The sequence below is a fragment of the Schistocerca serialis genome, chromosome 3 (assembly GCF_023864345.2).
Source record: "Schistocerca serialis cubense isolate TAMUIC-IGC-003099 chromosome 3, iqSchSeri2.2, whole genome shotgun sequence".
Lineage (NCBI taxonomy): Eukaryota > Metazoa > Arthropoda > Insecta > Orthoptera > Acrididae > Schistocerca > Schistocerca serialis.
In genome coordinates, this window is record NC_064640.1 from 772,299,712 (window position 1) to 772,325,262 (window position 25,551).

The 25,551-nt window shown below is 41.4% G+C and overlaps 1 protein-coding gene across 1 annotated transcript in view; it reads right to left on the reverse strand.

The window, feature by feature from the left end:
- LOC126470614 (uncharacterized) overlaps window positions 1-25,551 on the reverse strand; it is a 208,736-nt gene that overhangs the window by 32,520 nt on the left and 150,665 nt on the right. Inside the window, exon 18 of the mRNA XM_050098568.1 lies at window positions 19,309-19,557. Coding sequence (XP_049954525.1) covers window positions 19,309-19,557 — 249 coding nt within the window. The remainder of the gene's footprint in view (window positions 1-19,308; window positions 19,558-25,551) is intronic.

Here is a 25,551-nt window from a genome sequence, read left to right on the forward strand (position 1 = left end):
CACCTTTTCTGTCAAATAACCTTCAAGGAACTTCCTTTTTGGATGAAAATGCATTCCAAACATGGTTCAACAAATTCTTTGCCTCAAAACCAGATGATTTCTACAGTCACAGAACTGAAAAATTACCCTTGCATTGGCCAACTGTTGTAAATAGTGAAGAAGAATATATTATTTCCATTATGTGTATCTGTTGTGCCTATTAAACTTATGGCAAAATGCTACAAACTTATGCACCAAACCAACAGTTTCGAACACATTTTCCAAAAACTGTCTTGAGCAGTTAGTTCAACAGCTTATACAAAATGGAAATATAACCTTGTAACTACAAATAGGCTGTCTTTATCAACGGCGTAAGTATAAAGACAGGGATTAGCAATCACAACCTCATGATGATGATGGTTACTAAAGTTAATAAATCTATCAAGAAGGTTAGTAGTGTATTTTTGCTTGAAAAGCTTCTAGGATCCCACTTGGACAATGAATGGACATCACTCACTTCCAATATGATGGACCTAGAGAAATTATGAGAAAAGTTTAAACTGATTATAAATAGACCTCTAATAAGTGCCCGAGTACGTGGAATAAAGACATAAAAAAATCCACTGTGGTTTAATAACATAATGTGGAAAATGTTGTAGAAGTACTGCGTGTTGACTCCTGTACGGAGGATGTAGCAACAGGCATACTGTGCATTGATAAGCAACTGAAAGAGTTGGAAAAAAAAGAGTAATTAGGTCCAGTTTCACAGAGACTACTCTGCGGCATTAGCCCCTTACTTAGCTTGCATTTATCAAGAATCTCTCATCTGTCATAAAGGGACAAGCAAATGGAAAAAAGTGCAGGTGACTCTTGTACATGAGAAGGGTAAAAGAACAAACCCACAAAATTATGGACCAATATCCATAACACTGGTTTGCCACAGAATTCTTGAACATATTCTCAATTAGAATATAATAACTTTCCTTGAGAGGGATAAGATCTGTCTGCACATCATCACCGATTTAAAAAGCATCACTCGCATGAAACTCAGCTTGCCCTTTTCTTACATGATATCTTATGAACCATGGATGGAGGGCAACAGGCAGATTCCATGTTCCTAGATTTCTGGAAAGCATTCGATACAATGCCCCATTGCACTTTGTTAACAAAGGTCCAAGCATACAGATTCGATTTCCAGATATGTGTGGCCTGAAAGATTTCTTATGTAATAGAACACAGTGCGTGTTCCTAAATGGCAAGTAATCATCAGAGACAAAGGTATCATCAGAAGTGTCCTAGGGAAGTATGATATGACTGAACGTATTCTCTATATACATAAATGATCTCATGAACACTGTGAACACCAGTCTGCTGCTGTTTGATGATGACACTGTGGTGCACAGAATGGTGTCACTGCTGAATGACTGTAGGAGGATATATGATGACTTGACAAAATTTCTAGTTGATATGATGAATGGCAATTTGCTCTAAATGTAGAAAAAATATAAGTTAATACATATGACAAGGATAAACACTCTCATAAGATTTGAACATAGCATTGGTAGTGTGTTGCTTGATACAGTCATGTCGATTAAATGTCTAGGCACGAGGTTGCATGCGAGAGCAGTAGCAGGGAAAGCGAACAGTTGACTTCAGTATACTGGGAGAATTTTAGGAAATTGTAGCTTATCTATAGAGGTGACCGTGTATAGAACACTAGCGTTTAGAATCCCCACCAGGTTGGATTAAAAGAAGACATCAAAGAAATTCAGAGGAGAACCGCTAAATTCTTTACCAGTAGGTTTCATCAACACACGAGTATTATGGAGAAGCTTTGCGAACTCAAATGAGAATCCCTGGACGGAAGACGATGTTCTTTTTGTGAAACACTGTTGAGAAAATTTACAGAACCAGCTTTTGAAGCCTGCTGCAGAATGATTCTACAGCCACCAACATTCATTTCACATAAGAACCAAAAAAACAAGATAAGAGAAATTAGGACTCATAAGGAGGTGTAAAAAACAGTCATTTTTCCCTCACTCTACTTCCCAGTGGAGCAGGAAAGGAAATGACTAGCAGTGATACAAGGTAACCTCCACCACCCACCATAAGGTGGCATGTGTAGTATGGATGTAGATGTACATGTAGAAATGGTTACTATCTTTGATGTGAGAAGCTACCTAATTCATCATACACTTCACTAACAATATCCTTATGCATAAGTACTTTCCCTTTGAGGGGAAGGTATAGAAACAAATCTGGCGCACAGCCATGGACAAATGCATAGTACCCTCCTATGCCAATAGCACCCTCCTATGCCAAACTTTTTATGTGCCATTAAAGGGAACGTTCCTCACCTCCCAAAACCCTAAACCCCTCGTCTGGTTCACATTCAATGATGGTATCTTCATGATACGGACTCAGGGACTGGACCTTATCCTCATTCCTCCGCAACCTCAACCCCTGTTTCACTCATTTCACCTGGTCACACCAACGTGCCACTTCCCTGGGCACTGACCTTCAGTTCTCTGATGGCTGTATCCACAGCTCTGTCCATACTAAGCCCACTAACCAACAAGAGTATCCGCATTTCGACAGCTATTATCCCTTCCACACCACAAAAGCTCTCCTATACAGTCTGGCCATACGTGGCTGGCATATTTGCAGTGACAAGAATTCCCTTGCCTAGTATACTGAGATACCATGAAGACCTTCATGGATAGTTACTACCCCTTAGCCTAGTTTGCAAGTAGATTTCCCATTCCAAAACATCACACACCCCTAATCTTCCCACCACTTCCTAGGAAAACTCTCCCCCATAACCCAATATCACCCTGGACTGTAACAACTGAACCAGATCCTTTGCCAGGGCTTTGATTATCTATCATCATTGCTGGAAATGATGGACATACTACCTAAGATCCTTCACAGCCCTCCTCAAGTGGCATTCAGTCGCCCACCCAGCCTATCCCCAAACCATGGCCCATCCCTGTCACTCCCAACCCAACCCTCTGCCACCAGGGAGGGCCATATCCCTTTGAAAGACCCAAGTGCAATACATGCCTAATCCACCCATGCAGCACTTCATACTCCAGTTGTGCTGCAGGCATATCCTATCACATCAGAGGCAGGCCAACTTGTGAAAGAAGCCATGTCATATACCAACTCTGTTGCAATCACTGCACAGATTTTTATCTCGGTATGGCAACCAACCTGCTGTCCACCACAGTGAATTCCACCTCCAGACTTTGGCCAAGAACAAACATGGCCACCCTGTGGCACAACATGAAGCTGAGCACCACATGTTTAAGTTCAATGGCTGCTTCATAACCCTGGCCATCAGGATCCTTCGCTCCAGCACCAGCTTTCCTTAACTACACAGATAAGAGTTATCCTTGCAACACACCCTTGCTTCTGCATCCCTCCTGGCCTCAATCTCTGCTAACCCACTGCACCCACACTCTCACCCAACAGCTTCCCCTTTTTTTGTCCTGTCACCCACACCCTTTCCATGTCCCACCTCACCTTCATCATGTACCACAGCTTCCCCTTCTTTTGTCCTGTCACCCACTCCCTTTCCATGTCCCACATCACCTTCATCGTGTACCACAGCTTACCCTTCTTTTGACCTGTCACCCACTCCCTTTCCATGCTCCACCTCACCTTCATCATGTAGCACAAATCACAGGCTCAAGTACTTGTACATTACATGTCTAGCCTATGCACTTGCCACTATTCCTTTAGCATTCCTAGCCAGAAAACCTGCTGCCTCATTCCCAGCCACTTGGTACCTCCCCCCATCCCCTCCTCCCCCCTCTCCCCCACCTCTACCCACCCCAACTGACACAACCCCAACCCTACCCTAGTCCATCTGCTGAAATGAAATATTGGCATGTATGTCCAACCAGCACAGTTTAGGGTTAGCAAGTTTTCTCTCTCTTTTGTGTGTACCTGTTGTCAACTCAATGCCTCCATTATTTGGTGAATGGTCTAACTTACTGCTAAATTATTTATTGAAGGTTCTCTCAATAAACAACAATTTACATAAACAGCAGAAAAAACATAATCAACATCTTTAGGTGGGGATTTTTAAGATAGAATCCAATCTTGTGGCCATTGTCTCACTTCATATTTTTATCTATTATCTGTGTGTTTAGCAGAGCACATTAAGTCACATAAATGCACATTGGAAATTATCCTTTATGTAGAATTTCAAACTGTCACTGATTTACAAGAAGTGTATATGTCACCTTCTCTCAACGATGAAAATAACAACTGTACACTTGACAGCACAAAAATTGGCTGGCAGAAGCCACAAACACAGTTAAAGACCAATACAACACCGACATGAAATAAATGTGACATGCAATAATTTTCTGTTTACCATGGGAACATGCAGACAAGGAAATATTACATCAAAAATTACAGGAAACTAATCTTGTCAGGATTCCACATCTGTTCAAAGAAGTCACAAAATCTATTCTGCAACCACAATATGCTGGTATTATCTATAGATGTAGCGTATGATAACTGAATAGATAGAAGTTTGTAAATGAATACTGTAGCTAAATAAACAGCTTTGTCCTCATGCTAAAATCAATGTGTATTTCTTTCTTTTTTGCCATAAGATACACATCATCTAGTTCAACAATTCATTGTCTATGAAGCTTTCCATTTTATTATATGAAACACATGCTGATGATGTGCTGCTAATTTGCCACAGAAGACAAGACAGAATTTCTAATATAAATCAATGAGAGTCACTTCTGGCGGAGAATGAGCTCCCTGGAGTAAAAAAATTGAGTCTACTACCTATTTTGACAAAATACGTGAGAATTATTTGCACTGTTTTATTGCTACTAAACATTAATAGACTGACAGTTTGTCATGGAGAGTTAAGTCTGCAGGTGCACCATTCACTCTATAATAGCCAATCACAGTACAAGGGCAAGGTCAAATATCTACACCCCATCGCTTTCAGTTCGGTCACATTATTCATGCGCCATGACTCATAATCAACAGGCTATTTGTCCCACCTCATTCCTCTTGTGAAGGAAGGGAATTTGACAGTGTCAAAGGCCAGAGCACAGTATGGCATTCATGGACATCCTGTGCAACGATGGATAAAATATTATCAAGATACTGAAGTATCAAGATGAGGTAGGGGAACCAGACACTAGCATGCAATACCACCTGTCCAGGATACTGAATTTCTCAACAAATCATGGCAAATCCTTTTTTAACCTCAGTGTATTTGAAACATACTACTGTGTTTCCCAGGTTTGTGGATATGGTTGAGCATCAGCTTTGAGAGTCTAGACTACTGAGCAGGTGTGTAGAACTTGTGTTTTCTGAGGACAATGTCAATCATGACTGGTGAAACATAATATTTTTGATGAATGGGTATTGTCTTCAGCAAATCACGGTCCAGTACGACTATACAGGTGTGCCCATCTCCACCCCCAATACATCGACGAGTCATCCTGCATTTGCACCATTTCGCCATACCAGTTACACATGCATGCACACTACCAAGAGTTCTGATTGGTGCTTATTTCCGACTAAACAACTGCCAGAGTTGAAATCAAATTGTCATCATGCATTGGCACACCATTACGTCAGAAATGATGAAGCCAGTGACTGATGTGACATCAACACCTGCAGCTGACAACGTCCCAATCCCACACACATTCTGTTGAAATATACAGGGGATAAACCATCGGCCATGCTGAAAGCCAACATCATAGCTGCCACACAAAGAGGTTGCAGTGGTGCGCTACTGCAAGGGGTGATAGCAGCCTGCTGGAACTGTTCTTCACCACTCGAGCAGCTCACAACACAGTGAAGGAGCTTCTGTACAACTTCACTGTCGCAGAAGGCACCTCCACAGGAACGAAGGTAGGTGATGTGAGACAATCAAGGTCACCATCCGTGGCCTCCCCTGGCTCATAAGAGAAAGAAGTGGTCAAGGATTAAACCGACTTGTCTTCTTCAGAGTTGTTGACCTCCATCAGGTCAGCAGCAAGACACGAGCACCTGTCTACCTGTTCGTGAACACGGCCTGGCACCAGAAGAGCAGGAGCAGCTATCAAGTCTAGTGGTTTCGGTATATCGATGTCGCAGTCTCGCAGATGTCCTCCAATGTGGATAAAGAAGAGCAATGCTTTTCATGTCAGCAACTTGGTCATGTCACCAAGTACTGTGGCAACGAAGTGGCATATGTGAAGTGCACACAAGCACACGAGATGCGTGCCTGTAGCAAGCCAAGTGACATCAATTGACATAAGTCAACTGCTGCAGCATACAAATTGTAAGCTTTTTTGGCTGCAGCTATATCATGGGCTAATACCACGTAAAGAAGAAGATGAGGCGACTGATACACCACAGAGGGTTCCCCCCTCGACCCAGTAAGAGTAGGGCAGCCCATTGCCACACTAGTCAGCCACGACAACCGAGATGACAGGGTGGTGAGCCAGTACACCACAGAGAGCAGCAGCACTGACCTCCACGTAACAGACGTTGGCAACAACGTGCGAGACGTGTGCTGCTGCCAACAAACCCATCACCACCTTCAAAGCAGCCGTGGCAGTGGATAGGAGTGCCCTGACAGCTGCCCCAGCAGCAAGACGAACGAAACCTGCCACAAGCTGCAGCAACTGCACTAGACCCTCGCACACAAGCTTTGAGCTGTCACAGAAGAAACATCCCTGTCATTATTCCCTCTGTGGAGCCAAAGATAGGGGGTGGATACCACCATGCAGACAATCACCTCTTTGGCCACTGCAGAGATGCAGGAAACTACAGAAGTGACTACACAGACAGAGAGGGGCCAGCAACCATGCAGCAGGCCATTCCCAATGCCATCTGTGCCCAAGGACAAGAGGCCAGCAGCCTCATGGTGGGTGCTGCCAGAGCCGTGTGTTGTGACATCATTCTCCAGAGCATGATCACAGTGCCACCACCCACCTGCCTCCCTCTGCCACACAAGGAGTCCATGTCACCAGTGCTGAAGATGACTGCCACATTCCTTGACGGTAGTACCTATCCCCATTCCTTCAATCCTTACTCGTTCAATTCTCCTGACCAACCGAGACTTTCTTTGCTCGTCAACCCTATCCATTCTTTTCTGAAGAGCTAGAGACACTGCTCTACATCTTCCCACTGGAGACAGTGAAGATCATCATACTGAGTGAGAACAACTTCATCAACAACACAGATGCGCCATGCAAGACACGGAAGCGACCAGCAGTGATGATGAAAGGCTACCCCAGCCGAAACTTCCATGTGGCCACTTCGGAAGCCTTCAAAAGAAGAAAAAGAAGAAGAAGAAGAAGAAGAAGAAGAAGAAGAAGAAGATGATGATGATGATGATGATGGAGATGATGACGAACATGATGATAGGGGCCAGGCTGGCTACTAAACCCTAGCCTTCCCTTCCCACCACACAACCATCAAATCACTCATTCACCACCACCACCACCAACAACAACAACAACATTCACCAGCCAAATGTCTGGCAGCAAAATTTCATAGGAAACACTTTATATTCATCACCAGAAGCCAATTCATCTAGAGAAGCTATAAGAAAATCACTACAACAGGACCTGCAGTAATAACAATAAACTGCTTAACCTGTGGCACTACCAAGCCCAAAGGTTCTTGAATTTCTGTATCAATATCAGCATCTTGCAGAGGTTGTGTTTCAGGGACAGTTTGGGGCTGTATGTATTCCCTTGGAGTTTGAATGTTTCACAGGACAGATGGTTGACTTGATGCTACCTAATACACCCATATTATGAGTAATATTACTGTCCCATCAGTGCTACAAATAATTCTCAGGGAGTAACCTGTTTCTAAGAAGATCAGTCTCCTACACACAAGTTAGTGATGGTGCAGGAGTGGTTTGCACAACAGAATGAGATTTCACTTTTCAATTGGCCTCCTGCTGCACCAAACCTAAACCTTACTGTAAATGGATGGCCAGAAAAGAAACAAATCTTGCGAGAAAACTGGCCTGACCCCACGCCAAGAATCCATAATGACCTATGAAATTTCACCCTAGCTGCCTCTGAGAAGGTGACAGAAAATGAGAGATTTATTACCCACCTCACAGATCCCCTTCCTCATAGATTGTAGTCAGTCATTTACGTTGGAAGCATTATGATTAAGTGGTAATGAAGCCACATGCTGTGCCCTTTTGAGGGTCAAAAATATCTTAATAAGAACCGTGAACTGTTTGTTTCATTTATTTCACAGTTTCTACTGATTAACAGATTAACAGAGTTACACAAAACAATTGCACTAAGCCAGATACAAGCCAAATATTGTTGTCAGGCAGCTGCCTATCAGACATTTAGATACTTGTTGCCAATTTTGACTCCACACCATGAAATTAAGTGCCTTTACTATGTCTCCAATTTTATGAATGACACTGTGCAATTATCAATTGATTAATTGAAAGGGTTTATGGGGCCAAACAGCGAGGTCATCAGTCCCTGCACAATTGTCCTGCATGTTTTTAGAAGGTGCATCCTTTGCTATCTATGTATCAAAAAGGTTTTAATCCTTCTACTACACTTACAAGCATTCTTTACTTTTCTGGGCAGATCTGTGCACACTTATAATGTGATTGGCTCCTGCATAACATTACTGGTAAATCAAATTTCAGCCACGGACATTTTTTATGCTGTCAAATGTACCTCGAGGTAAAGAAAGATGTCGACAGCAGTTCAATAATTAGGCCGCTTCATCAGTTCAATACTAAATTATTGCTTTCAGCTAGTTCAAATAATAAAATCAAGAAAATGACAATGATAAGTTTTTGATTTGCCACTGAAATAAGGTAACTGTCATGAGTTTGTTATTTAAAATGGAAGTACATCTGAGGAAGAAAATGCTAAAACTATATAATTAACTGGAGATGAGGCATTCCACCAACTAGCATTCACATTATGAGGGAACACATTTGTGTGAAAAGGCATGGAATAACTCATGTTAATTCCCTAAATTGTGCAACAAAAACCACTGCTTTCAGCAAATGAAACAGATCAACAAGGAGAAGGAGGAGGAGGAGGAGGAGGAGGAAAAAGATGATGAAGAAGAAGAAGAAGAAGAAGAAGAAGAAGAAGAAGAAGCTGAATATCACTGAGATTCAAGCACTGATTTTATTGAGAAACTGATCATCCTTGTGTACCCAAAGTCCGCCAACATTAGCACACATTTTACACACAAGGTGTCAAAGGCAGGTCACTGGTATTTTAGCTGTGTCATCAAGCTGATTCATACAAACACTCACTCAGAATACAACTTCAAAGGAACAACAACAAATTAGGCAGTGAACTATTATAATGGCAGATAATAATGATGCGTAATAACACATGACACAATCTTCAACATGTAGTTTGTATGTTATCTACAGTAAGAAGACCAACTTCATTAAAAGTAATTATAAAAAATACAATATGCAGATATGAAAGTTAGTAAACTTTAAATCTAAATTGTGAATACAAAAGAATGGCGTGGGACTAAAATGAAACCCATTGGAACTATTCCCTTACAACTGTCTTGAGCTAAGGGGGAGAACCAACTGTTATAAAATGAGTAATCAGAATTCAGTATAATTTCCAATATTATACTAATAAGCAGACTTTCTTACAAAATCACTGAGAACCTGAAAACTAATTCTGGACCTTCTCAAGAACACACAAACTAAAGTTGGTGCACTGCAGACCATCATGTGGTGCTATTCTGCACATGTACTACACTGAAACTACATTCACCCATTGAAGTAAAATTCAGTTAAATTATAAAAACTTCAAAAGAAGTAATCAATTTTACCTATGGCTGGGCACAGAAGCCATAACTGAGTCAAAGTAAATTTGAAAAGCAAAGTTGTGTTGTGTCCTATAGTATAATGAGACAGGAAAAAAGTAATAATTAAAATGTAGATAACAATACATCAAAAAAGCTCATGTACTATGCAAGTACATCATCAGCAATAAATGGTCATAGTCAAACACTTTGTAAGACCACTAAAATGACACAAGAGTTATAGCCTGCAATTCTTTGTGTGTTAAGGTCACACATCAGAAAACTGAAAGGAACTGTATCTATATGTACAAAAGAAATAACTTATGACACAGTTGTTAAACCTATCCTGAAGCATTGCTTGTCTGTACGGAATTCTTATCGATTTCAAACGATTGAGGTGACTATAAACATTTCGAGGTTAGTGCACAATTCAAAACGGGTGATTGTTGTGTTTCCTTTCTTGTTCCATTATACAGCACCACAAAGGTTTTTCCTTTTAAATGGTGAGAGCTTGCCTTCACATGGGATTCTAAAAGACATATTAAAACTTCCTGGTAGCATTTCGTTTAAGTATGACAATGATAAAACTGGAGAAATTACAGGCACTCATTTCTCCCATGCGTCACCTGTAAACTGAACAAGAAAGTGACCAAATAATATTAGTACCAGATACACCCTCCCCCCCCCCCCTTTTCCTGCATGATGACTTTTAGGATATACATCTAAACACAGAAAATTATTAATTCATACACACAGGACTTCACTCCACCAGTTTCTGAAATATGACACTTCAGATTTTATTTATTCCAGAAAAAAATTCATGTTGCAGTTGACCCCTGCACTGTAAAAAGACATCAACAAGTGGGTCACATACTTGAAAAATAACTTGTTACATTCATTTTCACAGTTGTACATGCATCTAATGTTTCTGAAACCATTTCAGAGTTATAACCACATTATTAAAAACTGTGAATCTCAAGTTTACTGCATAAGGGTCATTTGGCTACGCACAGTGGCTTTATAAGTTCTATATAGAGTAACCTTCCTTGACAGATATTGAAGATTAATAAGACCACTTCATCAATAGCTTTTAGATTTATTCAAAGCCTACGTCACACGCATTATACAGGGCGAATTAAAAGAAATTCCAAAACTCGTGTAACAAATGAGTCAATTTTTATAAATAGATAAACCCTCTATATAAATGAAGTATGGAGTGATGATGATTTTACAACACAAATTATGTTCATGGCTGAGTCACAGTCGAATTCAGTGAACACAGGAGGTAAGGTGAAGAGCTTGTATAAATTTAATTATTTATTTTATAAATACAAAATAAATGTAACAAATAGACTGACCTGAAAAAGAAATCTTACAAGTTACTGAAAGAGTTTAATCAAAAAGAAAACTAAATTACAAAAATGCAATTCCAGGCTGAAAAGTTCTTCTTTCTGTTTGGATGTGTTCCACATCCCAAAAACTAAACTACAGATGAAAACATTGATAAAGCAAATTATATGGTATTTTGAATTTAACCGATAATTACATGTGTATTAAACAGATGATGCTACAAACAAACTAGAAGATAGTACACAGTATAATTTACACCAAGAATTAACTATGAGTAAGCTTTGTGCATGATGAGTGACACACTTGTCGAATGCTGATGAAACGCACATCTGAAATTGAATTTAGTTATGGGCGAGACACAAACCATTAATTTAACTGAGATATGGTACATTAATCAGTCACACAACACAACAAACTATTCCGCTGAATCAGTTGCTAAAACTTGGACGTATACACAGTCATTGCCATTCATATGTCTCTGCAGCGCAACAGAATGTCAATCCTAAGGGCCTGAGTTCGATTCCCAGCTAGGTCGGAGATTTTCTCCGCTCAGGGACTGGGTGTTGTGTTGTCCTAATCATCATCATTTCATCCCCATCGAGACACACAAGTCACCAAATCAAAATACTTGCGCCCAGCGAACGGTCTACCCAACGGGAGGCCCTAGTCACACGACATGTACCTCGGGGACTGGGTGTTGTGTTGTCCTCATCATTATTTCATCCTCATCAGCAGTGTGCAAGTCGCCCAATGTGGCGTCGAATGAAATAAGACTTGGACTTGGCAGCCGAACTTCCCCAAATAGGGGCCTGCCAGCCAATGATGCCATATGCTCATTTCCATTTTTTGTGACCTAAATTTTATTCTTTTAAAGAGAATCCTTTGCAGATTGAAAGTCTACCATCATAAAAATGACTAAGTTCAAAACCTTGATTCTCCAATATTTTACATAGAATGGTTGTCATGTAAAGACCAAAATGTTTGTACAGGCAGATAATCTTGTTTCCCCATACTGATGACTACTATATATGGGTAACATTAACTGATGTTAATGTTTCATTAGCACCCTTACAATGCTTGATCTGTAACTGGTATGACAGATGATGATGAATTTGGATGCAGGGCACTGAAAATCATGACCATCAGCATCCTTATGAAAAGTCAACATGCCATTATTTCACGTACGTGTGTGTGTGTGTGTGTGTGTGTGTGTGTGTGTGTGTGTGTGTGTGTAAGGGGGGAGGAGGGGGATGCAGAGTAATTTACAAAGCTTTAAAGTCTGCCTACCCTCCCCGGAACTTTAGGAATGATGCTGACAGTTCACAGAATTCCAGGACCCGTGAAACACTGGTGTCATTATTGGCAGGGCTGGTGAGAAGGTCTCCAGCCTAACTGAGGGCTGCTCTGATGTCAGTATATAATACACACACAGCCGAAATATGCAGCACTGAAAATGGCACAGTGCAAACTTCACACAGTGGTGGATTCTCCTGGTGGAGGACGAAACGGTGTGTTAACATGCTGTGTCCTATGTGTAGTCTGGTGTGTAGTATTTCCTTCCATTGGTGAAGTTTGCATGAAGTCCATCATGCTTGTGTGGTCAATTTGAGTGACCACAGTTTGTTTTCCACCATCTCCAACCATTCAGTTTCCCACTGATGCACAATTTGTCTGTCAGATAATGATAAGACAGCTTCCAAGGGGACAGCACATCAATGTACAACACCAATCCAACATGCTTCTTTGGCTGTTTTGTCAACTATGTCATTTCCTTATATCCTGCTGTGTCCAGGTACCCAGCAAAAGATCATCTTCTTGGCACAGTGATGGAGCTGCTGCGAGGAGTCATGGATAAGCTGAATCAACTGGTCAACCAAATACACTTTTAGCACACTGAGCGAGTCAAACAGATGATAAATCTTGTACTGTGAAGCCTGTGAATCCCCTCCAGTGCCGTCACAATGTTGTGTAACTCTGCATCATAATTTGTAAATTATTCCAGAAGGTGCACTTCGAAAGCCCAATCAGGGAATACAGCTGAACAACCACTGGCATTCTCTTGTTGGGATCCATCCATATAAACAATGATAAAACTGGAGTACATACTTAAAGTATAAGTTTTCTTGTACTGTGTCAAGCTTAAAATCACTTTGGGTCTCTGAAGACACAAAGGTGGAAATTTGTTCCATCCCCGGCTGTGTATTCTGAAGTCTGATCAGATCCTCGAGCCAGTGTGTAACATTTATCCAAATGGTTTGGTCACATGGGGCTGATTTTTGAACAGCTACTCAAAGTTGGAGTGAACTGCTGCACTAAATGCCACTGACTGACACAGCGTTGACATTTTCAGGGCCTTTCAAGTCGAAAGGAGGCACCACCGAATCCAGAGTGGTGTTTCACCAGACAATGCACACAGACTCTGAACTGGGCTGGACCAGTCGATATTTGGGTACCTCATGATAGACAGTGTCTTACACCTTGAGGTAGAAATTTGGCATGATCCAAAAGCCATTCAGCTGTAACCTAACTGTGAGCCAACGAATGCCTTATAAAGCTGCAGAAGGCAGGACCTGTCAGCTCCCCATGCCTCCCTGCTGATGTATTTCAAAATATTCAATGATTTGAAGCCCTGTGTTCGCAGTTCATTCAGGTGCAGGAGCCAGGGTAATTTCAAGTCAAACAGCTGGCACATAATGGGTACAGTGTACTTACAATGTAACATATTTCCCGATAATGAGCACTGGCTGGTTAAAACTTGGACGACCACAGTTTGAAACACACAGCCTTCTCTGGTACCAATTTTATTGGTGCAAGCTCCCAGTCTCCTGGTAGTCAGCTGTAGTTGTCTTGTTGTCGAGGTAAGACTGGATGCAGAGTAGAGGACTGCGACATCAGCCACAAACAAAGAGAATTTAACAAGGCTCCTGAATGTGGAGAAGACACCACAGACAGCAATGGCAAACAATGTGACACTGAGTACACTGCCTTGCAGGAACCCATTCTTCTGGACACAGCAATCACACAAGGCATCACCAACGTGATAACGAAAGCAACTGTCCTTGAGGAAGGACTGGATAAGAAATGACAGGCGTCCATGTAATCACCATTCATTATGTTGGTGAAGGATGTTACACCTCCAAGGGGTGTCGTACACTTTTTTGAGGCCAAAAAACACACAAACGAAACAGTTTCAGCTTTAGAAGCAATCCTGTATTGCCATCTCCAGTGGAATTAAATTGTCAAGAGCAGAACGGCAGCACCTGAAAATGCACTTGGAGCAGCACAGGTGACCTCAGGATTTGAGGAGCCAGACGAGGTGGCGATAGACCGTGCACTTGATGGTCTTACCCATACAACTGGTAAGGGCTATGCTCTGATAACTGTTAGGGTCGGCATGATCCTTGCCTGGTTTCCATAATGGAATTAATATGCTTCCTTTGAAGTTTGGGGGGGGGGGGGGGGGGGGGTGTTGCTGTCCATTAAACCAGATCTGATTGAAACATGATAGAAGCTTGCCTTTGGTTTCAGGGCACAGATGATGGAGCACGGCATTATGAATCTGATCAGGTCCTGGAGCTGTCTCTGGCCGCGGACAGAGTTGATTCCACTTCCCACATGGAGAATGGAAGATTGTAGACCACCTCATTACAGGAGAAGAAGCAGAACCTTCTTATCTCAACAGTCCAACTGAACATCTGGAATGCAGAAGTTTGGCGGGACGATGCAGTAACGATAAAAATAAAAATGTGTTCAGCTAAGACCTCAGCCACTTCTTTCAGCACATCCACCAAGACTCCATTTCTCAATAAGGCCAAAAGGGGACATGTATACTGCCCTTGCCTGAAATCCTCCTTATTGAATCTCAAACTTGTGCAGTGGAAGTGGACCGATTAATGGAAACTGCAAAATTTGTTAAGAGTTCTTCTTCTGTTCTTTTATCACTCGCCTAACTTGTGCTATCACAGATCTGAAGGCACAGAGGTTTTCTTTGGTTGGATGGTGTTTGAATTTCCACAAAGCTGCATGCCTAGCTCTGATTGTAGAGCAACATTTGTCATTCCACCAAGAGACATGCTGTCACCTGAGGGGGTTGCTGCTGGACTGGGAACTGGAATCTGCAGAAACTCATTGGATCTCACAGGTTATATGGTGACCTTCTCCTGAACACAATCCTGTTGTTCAAAAATGGTCTGCTGATAGTGTTGCAACCAATTTGCCCTTTGAATCACCCACCTTTGTGAGTCAGCAGACGAATCTACACTGGGAAGTGGTTATTAGAATGCAAATCTGTGGCCACTTATTGCCAAAGCAAGTCTGAAATAGCTGGGGAGCAAAATCAAAGGTCAGTGGCTGAAGATGAGTAGAATTCAAAAGGCATATTTCTCTGAATGGATGAGTTGCTCAATAATTCAACCCCCAGAGAAATGGTAGCTGAGCCCCATACCACATTGTGCACTGAAGCGTCCCCTCCCACCCAAGGTCAAATAGGTGGGTAACTGCCTAAAAGAGTTGTGTTAGTACACCTCCATCCCAACAGATCATAAGGTGGAAGATAAAAAGATTTTAACTGGTGTGAGACCTTCCATTGCAATTGCTTGTATGACCATGGTAAAAGGGACAGGAGAGGAGTGGCATGTGCCATCAATGAAAACAGTCATGCTAATCTTAGCCCTGCCTCCAGTAAAATTGCCCTTCCTGTAGTGGTGGTGACCCCTTAATGCACGTGAGTCGGTAACTTTACGATGAGTTTCTTGTAAGCAGAAGCAGAATAGTCTTTCGTGAGCCGGGAGCTGCAATTCTTCCAAATGAGATTGGCATCCTTTTAAGTTCCACAGCAACAGAGAAGACCATGTGGAAGCCATTGATTAGCAATGGTTGCCCCTGTCCTTGGTTGCTGGTGGTGATTTACACAAGAGATCAGGGGGAACATTAGACAGTGACCAGCTCTCAAGTTCCTCCATGTAGATATCAATATCCTGAACAGTAAAATCACCACTGGAAAGGGAGCATGCTCAGTGATCTGAATAACTTTTTGTGTGACATTTTTCCTTATTTATGGGAGGAGTTGCAAGCACAGCTAGAGAGAATGGCTTAGTGGGCTTCAGACTGTGTGCAGCAGTATGTGGCCGAGGCCCCATCCCTGTCTTCACCAGCATCCAAATAATTTCGGGTTCAAATGTAACTTTTCTCCCCCCAAGTACACTGACAAGTGCATATACTCTTACTTGAATCTGTGGTCTGGAACTGTGTGGAATTATCATACTTAGTGACTGGTTTCTTAACGGTCGATGCAAAAGATGTATCAAACAGTGCAGGTTATATGGTTTTGAAAGCTTTCTTAGCTTCACCATAGGGTACGCATCTCATAACATTCAATTCTTGAATTTCCCTTTCCTCGTTACAAACCGCACACTTCCTGCTTCACAGTGGATGATTCCTGGAGCAGTTTATACACTTCAGAGTAAGTGTACAAGAATCGCACCATTCATGAGCTGCATCTCCACAATTTCCACATGTAGCCCTCCCATTACATGCCACAGTGGTATGACCACATCTATGACATTTGAAGGATAATTTTGGGTTGAAGAAACTGTCAAACCTTAAGGTGAATATAGCCTATAAGAACACATTCAGGTAATTCCAGTGTTGAAAGTTATAATAAATGTTGCAGTTTTTTACTATGTGCTACTTACTCTTGTCACACAGTGCTGCACTTCTGTGAAACTCATATTTTTCCAGTCTTCATGTAATTTCTCAGGGTCTATCTCCATTATATAAGAGCAGGTAGCCACGTATTTACAGAAGTTAACAGGGTTACGCAACTCAGCCACAACACGGTATTCACCTAAGGCCTTACATCTCAAAAGTTTCAATACCTGGTTTGACATGGCAGTTTCAACAAGTGTACCATTAAAATGTCATATAAAACTTATTAATGATGAGTCATCTACCACCCAGTCAATTTTCATTATGATGTTGTATACTAAAGAAACAGAAGTGATATTTTCCCTCCAATCCATTTTATATTTATGGCTACTTTAAAGAACTTATTGCACTTTGAGGACAGTGAACCAAAATCTGTTACCTATAATACTAATCTGGAATGAGAATCACAGTTTTAAACTAACATGAAACAAGGTCATAAATCTGAAAGTTACAGCTACTTGCTGAGACCTGCTCAGAATTGTTGCCAGTGATGGAAAATACAATCAGAAGTTTCATAAATCTGAAGTTAAACATAACATTTATTAAATAACCATCAGGATATATTTTGGAAGTAAAAAAACAAAAAAACTGTGATTTATGACCAAACTAATGATCAAAAGATACCTGATAATTTGTACTAATGGAATTTGCATACAAATTACTGAACAGGCAAATGGGAAAGTGGACAACATAAGTTCCCCATCAAGATGTATTTCTTGAGAATAATATCCAGTAACAGTTCAAGACAATATATTTAAAAATGGAGACAGCTGAAGTATTAGACAGACACAATTAAAGTGAACACAATGTTTTCTACTTCAAATTAAAGCAGCAGAGAAGAATTGATCTGTTGCCAAAGAATATCCCACAATATACACTCCTGGAAATGGAAAAAAGAACACATTGACACCGGTGTGTCAGACCCACCATACTTGCTCCGGACACTGCGAGAGGGCTGTACAAGCAATGATCACACGCACGGCACAGCGGACACACCAGGAACCGCGGTGTTGGCCGTCGAATGGCGCTAGCTGCGCAGCATTTGTGCACCGCCGCCGTCAGTGTCAGCCAGTTTGCCGTGGCATACGGAGCTCCATCGCAGTCTTTAACACTGGTAGCATGCCGCGACAGCGTGGACGTGAACCGTATGTGCAGTTGACGGACTTTGAGCGAGGGCGTATAGTGGGCATGCAGGAGGCCGGGTGGACGTACCGCCGAATTGCTCAACACGTGGGGCGTGAGGTCTCCACAGTACATCGATGTTGTCGCCAGTGGTCGGCGGAAGGTGCACGTGCCCGTCGACCTGGGACCGGACCGCAGCGACGCACGGATGCACGCCAAGACCGTAGGATCCTACGCAGTGCCGTAGGGGACCGCACTGCCACTTCCCAGCAAATTAGGGACACTGTTGCTCCTGGGGTATCGGCGAGGACCATTCGCAACCGTCTCCATGAAGCTGGGCTATGGTCCCGCACACCGTTAGGCCGTCTTCCGCTCACGCCCCAACATCGTGCAGCCCGCCTCCAGTGGTGTCGCAACAGGCGTGAATGGAGGGACGAATGGAGACGTGTCGTCTTCAGCGATGAGAGTCGCTTCTGCCTTGGTGCCAATGATGGTCGTATGCGTGTTTGGCGCCGTGCAGGTGAGCGCCACAATCAGGACTGCATACGACCGAGGCACACAGGGCCAACACCCGGCATCATGGTGTGGGGAGCGATCTCCTACACTGGCCGTACACCACTGGTGATCGTCGAAGGGACACTGAATAGTGCACGGTACATCCAAACCGTCATCGAACCCATCGTTCTACCATTCCTAGACCGGCAAGGGAACTTGCTGTTCCAACAGGACAATGCACGTCCGCATGTATCCCGTGCCACCCAACGTGCTCTAGAAGGTGTAAGTCAACTACCCTGGCCAGCAAGATCTCCGGATCTGTCCCCCATTGAGCATGTTTGGGACTGGATGAAGCGTCGTCTCACGCGGTCTGCACGTCCAGCGCGAACGCTGGTCCAACTGAGGCGCCAGGTGGAAATGGCATGGCAAGCCGTTCCACAGGACTACATCCAGCATCTCTACGATCGTCTCCATGGGAGAATAGCAGCCTGCATTGCTGCGAAAGGTGGATATACACTGTACTAGTGCCGACATTGTGCATGCTCTGTTGCCTGTGTCTATGTGCCTGTGGTTCTGTCAGTGTGATCATGTGATGTATCTGACCCCAGGAATGTGTCAATAAAGTTTCCCCTTCCTGGGACAATGAATTCACGGTGTTCTTATTTCAATTTCCAGGAGTGTATTTCAAACGTATGGAACAACACTTCTGTCTCCATTCTAATGTTTATATAACCTTGAGGAAAAATACCAACTCCATTTTAAAATTTTTCGATGCATTATTTGGCATTATTTGTTTCACTGTGAATAACATCTTTTTATTATTTTTTTTTTTTTCATTCTACGTACCTTTCTTTATATCTGCAATTTTTGATTCAATTTCAGCTTTATCTGCCTGCATGGCTGCCGTTGATTTGTAATCTTGGCCAGCTGCACCTTTTCCAGCACCACCAACCTTAAAAGCAGTACGGATTGCAATTATCTTTCCATTTTCCAGCTGCATGTAAATTCCCTTGGGGCTTTTCAGCACCATGACCCTCTGGCCTGCTTTGAGGACTATTGAAGCTCTATCTGGTGAATTAGTGGGTATCACAACATCTGTAAAGGAAAGAACACACAACTGTCATTCCGAAATCTTAATCAATAATTCAACTGAACAAAATAGGATGATAAAGTCTTAACATGCCCTCAATTTTGAAATCACTGGAGAAGAAACACAAAATAGGGGACAGCAATTATGAGGAAAGGAAATTGCTCATGTGCTTTTTAAAGGCATGCAGCTTAATTTTATTTATTTATTGGATATATGTTCAATGGATCCATACAGTGATTATTGGCCGTGGATACAACCACAAGTGACCTCAAAAGACCGTGATACTGTTGTAACTTTACAAGTCAAACAGAAATAGGAAATAGAAAATTTGCAGATGTTAGATGTAGGGAAATCTGTATTACAAATGAAAAATGGCAAAGCTCCGAGAGTACAAGGTATCACAGCTGAAATGGTCAAAGCCACAGGACCTAGTGGAATTCAGTGGTACGATAGAATAATGAGGACAGTGTGGACATATGGAATGATTCCTGATGATTGGACAAAGGCAATTATTGTACCTATCTGTAACCCTTTCGTGAGCCTTGGGAAACATGTTTCCCACGACAATGAACTCGCTCCTAGCCCTGTGGGATTCATAGGTCCCACCTCTGTATGGTGCTACCACCTAGTGAACAGTATAGGGTACTATTTCCAATTGGAAGTTCCGGTCGTTTTTGCTGTACCTTCGCGCAGATACTTTGTATGACTGAGTGTTGCTCTGTAGAGGAGCCTTTCAGTGCTGTTTGGGTGACATTTTGTAATTTTTTCCTCAAAGTTATAGTATAAGGTAAATACTTTTGATTTCTGCTATGGTGTCTTATTATTTGGTGTTCCCTGTTTGATGTAAAATATGTTTTACTTACATTACTTGTGGACTTGACTTGAAGTATTTGATGTTGTTGGTGGGAAGGATACTTCCCACTGCCTCTTTGGTAGCCCATTGTTTTACGTCTCTAGAACCAATATTTCTATATTTTGCCACATTTATTTGACTTTTTTACTTAGTGGGTTTCAGAAATAATGCACAGATCATTATGTTACTAAAGAATGTCAAGTTTACCATACCAAACCAAGTGCTTGCTTCCATTGAATCTGTCATGTTATTTTTTACAGTCTCCAGTTCTCTATTTCTTTGCATTGCTTTCCTTTCAGATGTCTCATTCCCTAGACGTCAGCAATCCTAAACATGTTGACGAAATTTACAATATATTATTTTCATTACCTGATGAAAGTGATTCAGAAACTGAAGGAGCTGAAGGAGCTGCAGATGAACTGAATGTTCTAGATAACACAGTCACCAGTGATTCAAGGCATGTTTCTATGGAACAAGGCATTTATGGTGATGAACATGACAATGAATCATTCGTGCTTCTGACTGTTGCCAGTAGTGATACGTTAGACAGTGAAAGTGAAGAAGAATGGAACACCGACTGTTCTTACTTCTACAATGTAAAGAACAACTTTTTAAACACAAATGGAAGGAAAACCAAAATTTCTCTGTAGTGCCAATGATCGGGAGCTCACTTATTTTTCTAAGTTCTTTGGTGACGATGCTTTCACTCTCATTGTAAATGAAACAAACTTGTATGGAAAGCAAAATCGTGGTAGTAGATGTCCATCAAAAACCTGGGGGACACAACTACTCAAGAAATGAGAGCTTATATAGGTTGTCTTATTCTAATGGGAATTCACCAACTTCCTGTTCTCTCTAACTTCTGGAGTTCAGACCCTATACTAAAAGTAGAGCCAATTGCTAATGTAATGACAAGTAAAAGATTTAAAAAGATTGTAGAGAATGTTCACTGTAATAACAACGAAACTGCAAAGCCAAGAAATCATCCAGAATATCTGCATCCGGCCATCCTGATTTAGGTTTTCCATGATTTCCCTAAATCACTCCAGGCAAATGCCAGGATGGTTCCTTTGAAAGGGCACGGCCGACTTCCTTCTCCGCCCTTCCCTAATCCGATGAGACCGATGACCTCGCTGTTTGGTCTCTTGCCCCCAACAACCCAACCCATCAAGAATATGATAAAATGCACAAATTATGGCCATTGATTGAAAAGCTTTTGGAGAGCTGTAAGAATAATTATGAGCCCTCATCATTTTTGTCAGTGGATGAATTGATGATTCCTTTCAAAGGATCATCTATGAAACAGTATATGCCAATGACGCCGGTGAAAGGAGGCTACAAGATGTGGCGCTTGTCAGATTCATTCACTGGATATATAATGAAGTTTGATGTTTACACAGGCAAGTGTAAGGCAGATAGTGACTTGACATTGGGGGAAAGGGTTGTAGTAGATCTAACAAAGGAAATACATAATAAAAATAATGTAGTTGCATTTGACAGATTCTTCACCACTGTGAAATTGATGTCAACACTTTTGAAGAAGGGTGTGTATGGATGTGGAACAGTGAAGACCAACAGGAAAGATTTACCCAAATTTATGAAGGAAAATGTAAAATTGGAACGAGGAGAATTCCAGTTTGAAACAAAAGGAGCCATTTATGCAGTAAAATAGATGGGTAACCGTCCAGTCACTTTCCTGTCCTCAATTCATGACGCAAGAGAAACAATCACAGTGAAGAGGAAAAACAAGGATGGTACTAGTACAGAGATTTCTTGTCCTGAAGTTGTGGCAGAATAGAACAAAATAATGGGTGGTGACGATAAGTTTGATCAATTACGAGGAAGGTATGCTATTGGCAGACGATCTGTAAAATGGTGGCACAGAATATTTTATTTCCTGGTGGACGTTGCTATAGTGAACAGTTTTATCCTGTGGAAAATAAGCAAAAGAGAAAGTTGACAGCATCATCAGCTCACATACAGGATCCATCTAGCCAGACAATTGATCGCTGGCTTCTCATGCCGAAAAAGGCGTGGACAAAAACCTGTCTTTCTGGCAAAAAGGGGTAAAGTACCTGAAGATGTTCGTCATGTGGCTGTAGGGGAGCATCAACCCATTTTAGGAGAAACCTACAGGAGGTGCCATCATTGTAGTACCAAAGCTGCAGAAAAGCGCACTCGTTGTGTTTGTACATATTGTCAAATACCACTTTGCATAGACCCATGTTTCAGAAAATTTCATGGCAAGTAATTGTGAACAATCATTGTAACAAAAGAAGTAAATTTATCAAATAAATATGATATATATTGAAAAAGTTGTTTTTCTCATTTAACTCCAAGGAAGGGCAGTGGGAAGAACACTTCCCACCTTGTTGTGTGATCTCACTTTCACAGTTGTAGCAAATTTGATATTCTGTTAGATAAATATACCTATTTGTTAACTACTATCAGCTCTCCATTCATTAAAAAAAAATTCCTCAATAATTTTGCCCACGAAAGGGTTAAAATGGGTAAAAATGCACTCTGTGAGAATGAAAGAGGAACAGCACTACCATGCCACTGCATGAAGATTTTTGGTAAGATAATTTTACAGAAGATCAGGAATAATATAGAACCACAATTAAGAGAAGCACAACAAAGATTTCAACCTGGAAGATCAACTACAGATGTCATATTCACAGCCAGACAGGTTGTGGAAAAGAAATGAGGATTTGGGAAAGACATAGGTATACAAAAGGCTTATGACACTGTTACAAGGAAAGAGGTATAGCAAGGTCTAAATAGACTGCAATTGTCAAAAAGAAAGCAACTGAGCATCAAAAACATGTACAAAAAACAAGCCCGTATTGTGATCTAATAGACAGCACAAAATGAGGATGGTTTATAATACACAATGGGGTTTGGCAAGGAAGTGTGCTCTCACCAGTGCTTTTTAATATAGCCATGGACAAAATCATAAGGGAAGTTAGCAAAGGGTCAACAGCAGATGATATAAAAAGCACAGCATGTGCAGATGATGTGATGATTTGGGAAGAAAATGATAAGAAATTGGAAGAACAACTAAATATTTGGCAGAGATTAATCTAAGAAACGGCATGGAAATAAGCTTAACAAAAAGTGAAGTAAGGAAAAATGAAGGATGAAATTGCGGTGAGAATAGAAAATTTTTCAACAGTTTATTATTGTGTATCACACACAATTAAAAGTTGGAAAATACCTGCCAAAGCAAAGATTATGATTTACAAGCCATATTATCTGCCGATTTTGATCTACGGACCAGAATGTTGGCCTTGGACAAAGAAAGATCTGAGCACGATACAAGCTGCACATATGCACTTTCTAGGAGGGATTCTGGGTAACACGAAAACAGACAGGATAAGGAATGACACAATACGAAACACCCAGCAGATCAACTCCCGAAAAGAAACTATGGAGAGTAACAAGCTTCAATTGTTCAGCTGCATTAAAAGAATGGGACCAGAATGACTTCTGAGAAGAGCCCTATGATGGACAGAATCTGGATGAAGATCTATTGGAAGACCATGAACAAGATGGAGAGACCAAGTGAAGGATGATGTGAATCGAACAGGAAAGCAACTGGAGGAGATGCTAAATGATAGACTGTGGGAGGAAAGAGCCGCTTGGAAGAGGCTCTGTGAACGACCTGCATAAGCAGAAATGTTTCAAGGGGGGGGGGGGGGGGGGGGGATGAAAAAGAAAATAAAAACACATGCATACCAACATAATCCTTAAATGGTGCTGACCATATACACATGGTTTAGGCACATGACATGCTTATGATGACAAATTATCTGATAAACTCACATACACAAACTCATCAACCACTAAACTCACATACACAAACTCATCAATCACTGGAAGAATGGTCCAACAAAACTGTTTAAATTGCAACATGTAAAGGCATTTCTGACTTCTTAGGCTTTTGAACCCCGTGAGAAGTTTTTGGTAGCAGCAAATTTCATGACCATAGACTTTTGAGTTACTTCCATTCCCACAGCACAAGAGAATACATACTGGGACTACCTAAATTTACTTTCCAACTGTGTGACATGTTTGTGACAAGGTGTTCTTTGACTGTCTTCATTTGATTATAATTACTCTTCTCTGAACAATAGAAACTTTCTGTGAATAAGTAGAGCTTCCCCAGAAAATGACTCCATATGACACTACAGTGTGAAAAACAATCTTCGTTACAGACATGCCCCAATGTAATGTTGTTAACATGAAAGTAGATGAGATTTACCTCTTAACAGTCTGTCATACATGTAGTTCCCAATGCAGTTCGCAGTGAAAGAGGATACAGAGGAACTCGAGTCTCAGTAACTATTGAAATTGTGTGTCATTATCATTATGTTGGCCGGCTTTATGATATGTGTAACTGAATGAAGCTGATGTTTCTAATGTTGGATGAAAGAGAATTAACAGGAAACCAGTTGAGGACTTTTGGACAGGATGTTATTGCTGTCTATAGTCAAAACATTTTCCACCAATATGTTAATGTCACCAGCAAACATGACAAATTTATATTATTAGTAACTGGTAGAAGGCAGATCATTAATATAAATGTGGAATAATAAGAGTTCAATGAGAGTATCCTTAGGGACTCTGTGGTGAATAACTCATCAGTCAGACACAACAGTTACACACACTTTGCTGTCCACAGCTTCCAGCAATACACTTAGCTTCCTGTTGGTGATGTTGCTCACCTATTGGACACCTGATGTCATATTGAAAGATCTTCTCTAATAGTAATTTCTGATTAACACAGTCAACTGCTTTTGTCAAATCACAAGAAATGACCGAACACTATCACCCACAAACAACTGTAAAGCTTGTGAAATTTAAAACTTGTTGAGTGACTGTAGAAAGATATAAGGCGACTTAGACAAAATTTTCAATTGGTGTGGTGAATGGCAACTAGCTCCAAATGTGGAAAAATGTAAGTTTTTGCAGATGGGTATGAAGAACAAACCTGTAATGTGCAGATACACTATTACTAGTGTCCTGTTTGATACAGTCAAGTCATTTAAATATCCTGGGTGTAACGTTGCAAAGTGGTATGAAATGGAACGAACATGTGAGAACTGCGGTAGGGAAGGTGAATCGTCAACTTCAGTTTATTTGG